The sequence below is a fragment of the Alosa sapidissima genome, chromosome 2 (genome assembly GCF_018492685.1).
Source record: "Alosa sapidissima isolate fAloSap1 chromosome 2, fAloSap1.pri, whole genome shotgun sequence".
Lineage (NCBI taxonomy): Eukaryota > Metazoa > Chordata > Actinopteri > Clupeiformes > Clupeidae > Alosa > Alosa sapidissima.
Window position 1 is genome coordinate 24570393 of NC_055958.1, and position 10762 is coordinate 24581154.

The 10762-nt window shown below is 43.1% G+C and overlaps 1 protein-coding gene across 1 annotated transcript; it reads right to left on the reverse strand.

The window, feature by feature from the left end:
* Positions 1 to 10762, reverse strand: chpfa (chondroitin polymerizing factor a). Its single transcript, XM_042080808.1, has 4 exons — positions 10296 to 10762; positions 8505 to 9069; positions 4531 to 4713; positions 1 to 4247 (listed from the first exon to the last, which is right to left on the reverse strand). The coding sequence occupies exons 1-4, from the start codon at positions 10580 to 10582 to the stop codon at positions 2985 to 2987; spliced, it is 2298 nt and encodes a 765-aa protein (XP_041936742.1). The 5' UTR covers positions 10583 to 10762; the 3' UTR covers positions 1 to 2984.

Genomic DNA, 10762 nt, shown 5'->3' on the forward strand with positions numbered 1-10762 from the left:
AGATACAGTGCATTTCTGCATACTTCAAGCGATGATCAAAATATGTTTGTTTTGTTTTTTTGCAGGGTGTGTTTATTTGGGAAATATAAATGCATTTCATATTATTCACACATAATGTTCACAGATGCCTTTTGTCTTGTGCCAGAATAGATTGGTTTAACACAAAACTGAATCTATTCTACAGTACAGGTATAAACAAAGCAAACCGATTCTGACAACTAAGAATCACAGAAATAAAAAATAGATATACACATTGAGTATACATACATGTGTAAGACAACACCAAAACCATAGTTCCTTATACTCTTATAGAATCTCATTTCAAGCCTAACAATGATCACTGACACCAAACACTCAACTATTTCTCCTATAAAGACAGAGAAGTGACTGAGGAATTTAGTGTGCGTCTAAATGAAACGTAGAAGTAAACAATGTATCAGTGGGAAAAAACTATTCTTTCTTTCTCCAAGACCAGCAGATACACAGTACATTACAAGGCCTCACTCAGTCCCCAATAATAATAATAAAAAAAATACCCCTGCTCCCCAAATTGAACCATCAAAACATACAGTATTGCACAAATCTCATTTAACCACTTTACCCTTGTAATGGTTACAACACAAAGACAAAAAAATGTTGATCAATATTTGTGAGCAGTGTGTGGGGAATGACCAATGCGGATCATTTTGTCATATTTGTAAAATGACAAATGTGAAATCCGCAACTGATTTCGATGGACAACACATGCCCATCAGTGCAGCAAGAGAGACAGTGTGCAGTGCTTTGTACCCATCAGTGGGGAAGTGTTATGAATGTACACATACAGTAATTTCCTGTGTATTAGCCGCAGAACAGTGTTTATGCAAGTTAAGAGAAACAAAATCATATTAATACCATATTAACTGCCCCTGTGTATTAACCTCATAGCTGAAGAAATTTTGCAAAATCAATGTATAAGCCGCGGCTAATAGTTGGGAAATTACAGTACTGTATACACTTCATGCAAGAACTGCTAAACCTCTAGGCTGAATCATGATAGGTATCTGGATCTTGTTTGTAAAAGCTCTTTGCAAACTATAGGTGACGTCTACTGCTGAATGCCATAATGCTTGCCAAGGATATCAGTAACTCTAAAGGTTAACATAAGACATGGGTTAGAAACCCAACAGGTAATGACCCATTAATGGTAGGTCAAAACAATCGTCCATCTGTAGTGTGTCATAAGTGCACTCAAGACAAAATCTTAGAGTTATATCTTGCTGTCTTGAGGAATATCTGGATCTGTAATAGAATTCCATCCCTATATATTACTTGCAAGTGGTGATATTGCATATGTACTGTATACAAAATTGAATTTCATGACCATTAACTGGTTCTAAATGCTTTTTACAAATGTTATCACACCAAGTATTCAGAATTATGGAAGTATTCATTTGCACTATTATTTTACCAATCATGTGTCTGCTTTGGCACTGAATTCGTTGTTAAAAGAACTTGAGCGCTTCACAGATACGTAAATTAGTCTTCAAAAACATGACATTATATTACTATCAGACGGCTGTTTGACGCCAGGAATATTATGTTCATTGCCCACCTTTCATGTTTCAGCTTGTGTAGAAGGTAAGGCACATACATATCAATAAACAAGAAGGGGTTTATAATGTCATCAAGGGCCAATACGAAATATTATGTTGAAGAATGGATGTGTGAATTTGTGAATTACATGAAGACCACCTAATGGGACGCATTATAATATGGCACACCATACTTATAGAAACTTGTGGTTAAAATTGGTGAATACATATTTAAGACACCTTTAGTGTTCTGTTTTCTAATGACAAGACTGAAGGATTATGATCCCTCTCTCAGATGTAGAATTATGTATTAGAAAAACACCTCCAGGAATATCCTAATGAAAAGAACTCGCAAGACATTTATGTGCAAAAGAAGAAAGCTTCAGTAACTTACAACCCCACCATAAAATTCTTAGTGCAAGATTTCAACCAGTGAAGCACTCGATGTATGTTATCTTCCAGAGATTCATTTGACAAAACAGTGCAGTGACAACAACAATGGCAGCTTTCTCACCACTGGCACTCTTTGGCAGATGCTGTCCAATCTGCTCAGCATAACTGATTTTACACTGTACCTTCTTAGCTCACAAGGCACTGTCCGGTGTGCACTATTCCCTAACAATTAATTACGTAGATAAAGAATTTTGACCATTTTAGTTAAAAACACTATTCAAGTTTCCTTACACTTGCAAAAACATGAAAAGCCATCTTCTGAGGCTGGAAACATTACATTAATTGCTCAATAACACCTGGCATTATCTTAATATTGTCAAATGAAAATGGATTATTAGATAGATAACTGTGATGCCTTTGATTCCTTTCCACGTACTGTACATGAGAACATGGTGGAAAACCAACAGCCTGCTTTCATGTTACAGACATTTGGACGTACAATTCACACGCAACTTCTGCCATGTTTCCATCCTCAAATTTGGGCCCATGTTTGTGACCTTTATGTAGTAATGAGTTTTAAATAATTTAAATAAAAAATCATCAATTTCATTTTTTAAAACCAACACCACGGAGACAAAATGTGGATATCGAAGTTAAAGCATGTACAAATGTCCATGACAGTCACGTTCAAAGTACTTTGGTAGTGAACATTTAAGCAGTGCCTGCTGATTCATTCTGAGTAACTATACCCTGTTTGTGTAAGAGTCATGTCCTTAAAAGTGGAAGCTAAGTGGAGAAGTGGCGTAATGTCCAATATCAGAACAATGAAAACCTAACCACAGAGCTTCCTTGTCAAAGTTTTAAAAAGATACCAGCAGCAGTAAGTCCTAGCTGCTAATTTGGTTTGCTGTGAATAGAAATGAATGACAAAGTGTAAGCAGACTCCTTGAGGAACGTGCAGCCACAGTTTGTTAAAAAAGGGTGTAAACCACTCCAGGCGAGTTTTATAGGGGCAACCTAAGTGCTGTTCCCTTGTTCCTGCTCAAACAGGACCATAGCCAGCTGGGGCCGTGTGCCCAACCCCTCCAGATTGCTCTGGATGCAGCGGTGGTAGATGTCCTCACTGAGGTGTGGGTTGCACGTCTGGTGCACGTGCTTCTGGTGCAGTGCCGGCTCAATGGCGCGGAACACGTGCAGGCTCGAGTACTTGACGAACATCTCGTAGATGTCCAGGGTCTCCAGGAGGTCCTCGTTCTCCTGCAGGTCGGCGGCCATGTGAGTCCGCGTGGCCATGTAGTCGGAGTTGTAGAAGCAGGCCTCGGCGAAAGCGTTGCGGTCGAAGTGGCCCGCGTCTCTGACGAGGTCGATGGTGACCGGCCGCTCCTGCCCATGGTAGGCGATGTCGGGGTTGAAGTCCTGGAAGTGGATGGGGAAGAAGACCTGCCAGTTGCTTATGGAGTTCATGCGGCAGCGGTTGAGAAACTCTGTGTTGACCACAGTGTTGACCGTGGCGGTGAAGAACAACGTGCCGACCGGATGCTTCTTGGAGATGAGGTCCATGAATTTGATTTGGGACGGATTGTCTGTTTTGACGCTGATCCAGGGAACTTTGAGCCCCGGGAACTTTCGCTCGTACTTGGTGATCTGTGCCTTCGCGTTAGCAAAGATGTCATTCTGGTGCACGTGCTGCGCCTGGAACAAGTCGTAGATGAAGAGCACGGTCAGCCCCACGTTCTCTTTCTTCTGCAAGGCGTTCGAGGCGTACTCTTCCAGGAACGGTTTCACTTGATCCGTGTCGTCCTTCACCAGAGGCAAGATGATGAAGACCTTGGTGGCCTCGGTAACGTACGGCATGGGAATGATCTCGAGGTTGCTCAGGGGCCGGACCAGCTGGACACGCTTTGTGATAGAGCGGCTGCGGCCCTTCTGAGTGACCACCTCCATCTGCAGGTCCAACATGTACTCCATGCCCCGGGTGGGGTCGAAGCGCCGGTAGCCATTGATGAGCTTCTGCTTCTTCAGGTGGAGCACTGGCTTGTACTTCTTGTTCAGCTCCCCCATGGCAATGTCGATAACATCGGCCACATCCATCTTGTCGATGCCCTGGAGCTCACATTTTGGCGAACCGTCCAGACACAAGTAGATGGTGTCCTCTGTGAAGTACTCCCACTTCAAGACCTCAAAGCGGGTCTTTGGTTCAAAGGGTGGATTGACCCCGATAGGCCACATGCCACTTCGGTTACCTTCAAAAGCTATGGCGCTGAAGTTCTTTATTTCTGCCTAGAGGGAGAGAGAGAGGGAGAGAGGCAGGGTCATTTAGGGCCAATGATGGTCCAATTACATCAATTTAAATCTATTGAGTGTGATGTGATGAAAGCCTGGGGAAGAAAATCAATACATCACCCTCTCGCATGCGGCCTGAAAACCGCTTCATTAGCCTGAGATTACAATGATTTTCCAATGTGTTTCAAGAATTCAGGATGTATTAACTGCAATAGATTGTACGGTATTATCCTCTAAATATTTAAAAGACCATGTTGCTTTCAGCTAAGAAAGTTCTGACCTGCAGCTTTTCAATCTCCTGGTAGGATTTCTGCAGCTCAATCTCGGTGAAGTATTTGTGTAGTCTGTACATCTGCTCTGGGTCAGAGACTGGATGGACTGTGAGGATGGTCTTGAACTGGTCACTCTGCTCTTTGCTCAGGTCAGAGTTTTTGCCCATTTCAAAGCGGTCATAGTGCAGACCCTGCAGGAATAAAGAGAGCGGAAAAAAACATTCCACTTAACAATCCTGGAAAGGCATGCATAATTTTCCCACCTTACTGCTGCTTTAACTTAAAGGTATGATCGGACAGATACAATAATGCAATTACTATAATATGCTGTTTTGTTGTTAATGTACTGTACATAATATTATATATATATATACATTATATATATATAATAGATGAATCGAGGCACTGCAGTGTTACTAAGATCATTTAATAACTTACTATTAAAGCCAACAACAAAAGCATTAGTTGAGGTCATTGAAAATGAATTCAAGAAACAAGATTATTCTGCATATTGTCCAGTCACAGGCCCTATTAACCTCTGGTGATTTGTATCACTTTTCACTCCATAATAAGCATTCAGTAGAAGTCAGAGCCTTGTTTCATGGAGTCTGTAAAGTTATGAAATAAAGAGCACTAAGAGGCTGGACTTTCATAAGCCAGTGCAGGGTACATTCATCAAACAGCCCTGACCTCACGATCTCTCAGGAAATGACTGCCTCAGTGCAGAGTAATTTTGGGGGGGATGATGGAACCTATTCCACACGGATTCAAAAGTCCAACATAGACCAAGTCTGCGATTCTCTGTGATTACCAGCAGAAATATTGTCTTTTCGTCCTCCTTTACTTTTAAAATACGATCAACCTCAGTGGAAAGGCAGTTAAGGTGACCTATCATTATATGAACAAGGCTATTTTAATGCATATCATTTTAACTGAATATACCCATTACAGAATATCTGTAAGAATTGAAAGTAGTTGTTGAAAGCCCTTCCCAAATGCTTGTACTGGGTGCGGGTCCCGTCACCGTCATTAATTTACCAGTCTGCTGCTCCAGAAACCAGAGGGATGAAAAGCCTCTGAGTGCGACTGAGACGGGTACTTGGGGAGATCCCAAGTGAAAACCGGAGAGGTCACACTGTGCATTAACATCGCTTTCCCAGAGCCTGAACTCCCCAGTTATCGCTTCAATACTGTCGCCTCCTTGGGCCTGGCAGCTTTGGACGTTTTTTCTCTCTCTCTCTCCTCCATTTGCTTCAGTGCGCGACTGACAGCAGTGCTGTGGCAGACACTGCGTGTCCACCTATTTGTGAGTACATTGGGTGGGGTGGGGGGGCACCAGAGAGTCTCCTGCTGGCTGTCATGTGTCACTGCTTGTTTGTTGTTGAACCAGGTCAGCGCTTGCAAAGTGCAAAGTACCGCTGCTGCCAATGCTGAAACAGGCCAAAGGCATTCGGCTGCAGAGTCACTGTCATTTCCACTTAACGTCAGGTGTGTGTCAGGGATTTTGCAGGATATTTTTAGACAAAATAAATAGTGGTGAAATCTCTCATCTCTGATGTCTACTCCATAACATTTTATGGTGTACCAAATCACACCTCTGGCACCCCAGCTGATAAATCAGATGCTAACATGTGGACTTACTATTCAGGCCCACATGAATGAGCACCTCTGGAGGAGAAGCACTTATCTGATAAGAGCATGGAGGAGAGTGTGGGGAAATGCACTAGATTACCAGCAGCCTGATCTAATGCCTGATTTCTTCTTCCCAAGGCAGGCCGATGTTTCAGAGGGACGCCCATGCGTTTAATCTGATACATCAAAGGGACACAGTCCCTTAATTGAGGTCTTCCTGCTGTCTCGGCGGGAGATTGATTGCCAAGACTGAGATCATCCACAACAACAGGTGACTTATGATGCGGTCCGCCCACAGCCCGAGTCTGCCCACAGCCTACGTTGCCAGCCAGGATAAACCCAAAACGAGGGAGGGAAAAATGTTTCAGGGTCAGTTGCTATATGCTAATATGCTAATGTAATGTCTGTGTATATACTGGGCAGTAATGTTTGCATCTTGGGCGACTCCATGTTAAAAATTATCACTGTAATTATAGGCTACTGAAATGTTTGGCAAAATTACAGCATATGATGGAAATTCAAATGAACAGTTACGGTATGTGCCCAAAAAAAACCCATGGAAATCATGAGGTTAAGAGCATGGCTAAAATGATACGTGCCTTTTACAATCACAAAACATCCATAAATACCATTTTATTTTGTTTTGGTACTTTTTTTAACAGACATGATCCAGGAAGGAAGGGCCAACTATTGTGTATAGTCTGGTCGTCTTTGATTAAAGAGAATACTGGTGGGCCTTCTTTAGGGAATGGCTAATGAGGTCACATTATGTAAAGAGAGGAAATCTCTCACTCGTCACCTTGAAACACAATAGTTTGGCCTGGGTGGAGCCAGCACCTGAATAGAACAGTTTTAGAGATGAATTAAAAAGGGGTGAATCCAATCTAATCCAGACTATTAAAGGACACAAAAGACAGGGGAAACTGTGTGCCAGGGAGAAGCCGGGACGGCCTTGCCCCATAAAATGCCTTTTTACAACTACTACAACGACTGGAGAGCCTTTGTGCCGTGAGCACTATCTCTGCCAGGCCTGAGTCACGTCACCGCCGGCTGCCGAGAACATTCCCATTTATTGGAGGAGCTTTTAAAAGCCAGACAGATCGCTGTTTGACCGCAGAAAAGGCAATTTCACCTTAAAGGATCTGGTGTGAATGCAACAGAAGATAGAGATAGAAAAGTCATTCAAATACATCTTCAGTGGCAGCTACTTCCAATTACTCCCTCTGAGTGACATAAAGTATATATTTTAAGCTGCGATTCGGCATCTATAAAATGTAAATTTCTGCCTCTCTCTCTCGCTCTCCCTCACTCTATCCTTAACTCGCTGAATCAGCAGAGCTCACAACCACAACCCTGCTGACCTTGGCGAAGAGAAACAGGGGGAAGTCTTTATATGGCGGCCGACAGCTCCTGAGCAAGACGGGCCCGCCGTGGCCCACCTCAAACCACGGGAGCAAATCACGCCGACTGGGAGACAAAACCGCCACGGGGCCGTCTCAGGTAAAAAACGCGCCATGAAAAGTTCACTTCATCTTCTTTAGTCGGGGTCAGGCAGCATTTGCTTAACACGTTTTCTTTCTCCCCGCCAGGGAGGCAAGTGGCAACACATTTGACGCCTTCCGGGAGCCCTGTCTCGGGCTTTGGCACGTACGGCATGGAGGTGGCAGAGTGGGTAAGACAGAGGTGCCGGAAGCAGCCCATGTGACAGGTTACCACATTGGGGCCTTTCTAAAGACCAAGGCATGATGAAATGCCTGTCACCGGGGAGGCAATCCTTTCTTTCTTTCTTTCTTTCTCTCTGCACAGATGGATGAACAATGCTGAAATGCAGATCAATCAAGGACAATCCCAAAAAGGGGATTTGGAATTGACACTGAAATGTTGATGAGCCAGTCCCACTGACAGGTCACAGAGGAGTTATGTGATTTTTGTACTTGCCTTATATGGGCGTTGATTAAACTGGTCTGCCCGCTTTTCACAGTGTCTATAGTCCTGAGCACAAGACTTTCACAAACGTTGAAGGGGAGGGGCATGTGGTTGGTGTGTGTCACATTTCAGTGTGGTAAGGTTACAGTGTAAACTCTGAAAGATTAAGTTACAGGTCTGAAGGAATCAGCACCATGGCAAAGGTTATGTTACACAACGTCCCAAGTTGAGATGTTGCATTGAGTGGTCCTTGATGTCAAAAAATAGGAATGCTGACAGACCTACAGTAATACCACATCCTGTTAGTAGCCTTCCGAAAATCATACATAAATCATACGTAAATACATTGATTAAATTTCCAATCATGTGACTATTTTATTATGTAATGTTAAGAACCTGCCAAAAACTAAAGTAGTCTTCTCACCTCGTACTCATCCACGCAGTTGGTGTTGGTGTTTTCGATGATACACCTCCCCAGCCACTCATCAGGCCGGGTTGTGAGGATGCCGTCCCTACAGTTCTCCAAGAAGTCCTTGAGTCGGAGCAGCAGGGGCCGGGAGATCAGGTAGCCAAAGCCCCCATAACAGTACCTGTCCTGCATCTCGCCGCCAATGAACTCCTCGGGACTGCCCATGTAGAGCATGAGGTTCATGCTCAGGTGAGGGACCAGGGCCTTGACGCGGTCCGCCTGGGTGTACGTGTCGTCTTGCGCCAAGTAGAACCAGTTGTATTCGTCGATGTAATGCTCCAGGATGTACTTGATGGTCTGGTACATGTTCCAGACGGGGCGCTCGTCACCGTGGGTGACCACCTGCATGCCGTGGGGCGTCTTGTGGCTGTTCATGCCGGTGAAGAACACCACCGAGCCCAGGTGGTGGCCGATGGTGTGGTTGACAGACACCCCCAGGGTGTTTATGGTATTCTTGGATGTAAGAACGCCCACGAAGAGGTTATCTCGGATGCCAAGCTCTGTGCTGGCATATTTGGATCTGAGGATAGGATCACACCCTATGTTAAAAATGCTAAAACAAGTTGCCATTACGGTTAAACCATTTTTTCTTCATCAGGTTATTATTGTCTAATCAACAAGTAGGATGGGTACAGTCAGTGCAAAATGTGCATAACTTTTAACCACGGGAAACCATGGACAACATGGCCAAATATTTGACTTTGAAAGAGATATACAGCCAATACTTCTCATACCAACTGTACTGTATTTGACATTCCTAACCATACAAGTGTTGACAAGGACTTTCACGTCATTTCGTAGGAAATATTGTGAAATGTCTTAGTGGTGGGTGTGTTAAGACAGACATTCAAAAAATGTCTCTTCGGGTGGAAATGACATTGACTTCTTGGGACTAAAGCAACTGTTATTGTTTAGATGATGATGTAGATCAACACTTGAATTTATGTCTGTCCAGATACACCAGTATATCCAGTGCCAGTTGAATGGCATTACTGCAAATTCTTACATATCTGGTTTGGGGTTGAACTAAATGATTGAGACAGGCATCCAATTCAGGATAAAAAGCAAACAATCAAACTGAGCTCTATAACCACTGCCTGTTTATGCTAGTAATAGGCTACTCAGATATTTAGCCTAGCTATTAGGTCTACATAGTAAAAGGATCAAACTTGCTTATAATGTTATAGATACTTTCTTACTTTTTCCTCACATTTTTATAGGAAACGAGTTTATTATAATGGATTCACTGTAAAATTCTAATGAAACAGTAACTCACTACAAATGTAGGCTGCTGGCCCCAAAAGAAGTACAGGCAATTGTAATAATTGGGGCATGAAAATGAACGTAAAGCCAACTGGCAATTCTATTGTGGTGCTTTTGATAAGAGAATTGCCAATTAAGGTAGGCTATGAGGGTCGGGATAGTAGGCTAAGCTAGGGAGTTTGGCTTTACACAGCATTACACATAATGTAGCCCAATGACGTCGATATGATTGTGAAAAGACAATGAAACAAATAGCCTATACAATAACAACAAAGCGAGAAATTAAACGCTCAAAAGATTCACACATTTGCATCGGGTAGGATAGGCTAGGCTCCAGTTTGTTTGACCAGCAACTCGAACTTTAGGACACAGCGACAAAGTTCCGAGTCCGACAACACATGGACGTCATATCGCTCGGTAGCTTAATCCGTGAACGACAGCTGCCTTGTCGCCTACGAGATGAAATAACATTAAATAGGCTACCTGAAAGGCCTTTTAGCTTCTCCTTGTTGTTGGATAGGTTTGTAAGTTATAATTCGTGGCTGAATGTCTTCGTCGTCATCATCCTCCAGTAGGAATGAATTGGATTTCCTAGTCGCTTTCAGATCTTCCTTAGAAGAAATTTCTTCAATATAATGTCCTTTCCAAGACGGGTCACAAATGTCATCAACCCAAGACACGCTTAACAAACTCAACGTAAATCCCAAAGAGATACCGACAACAATTGGCCCAATCGGCTTCAAATAGCCTACAATCTTGGCGATCCTCATTGTAGCCTAGTCTGCAGTAGGCTAGGCTAAGCACCAGTATCACCGTCAACTGGAAGTCTTCCAAAGGATTCTACACATCTATACAGGTGTCGAAATCTGGTATATTAGAATAAGAGAGTATTTATTTTCTTGAGCAACATCGTGTTCAGCTCCCTCCTCTCAAAATTAATGTAGACTTCT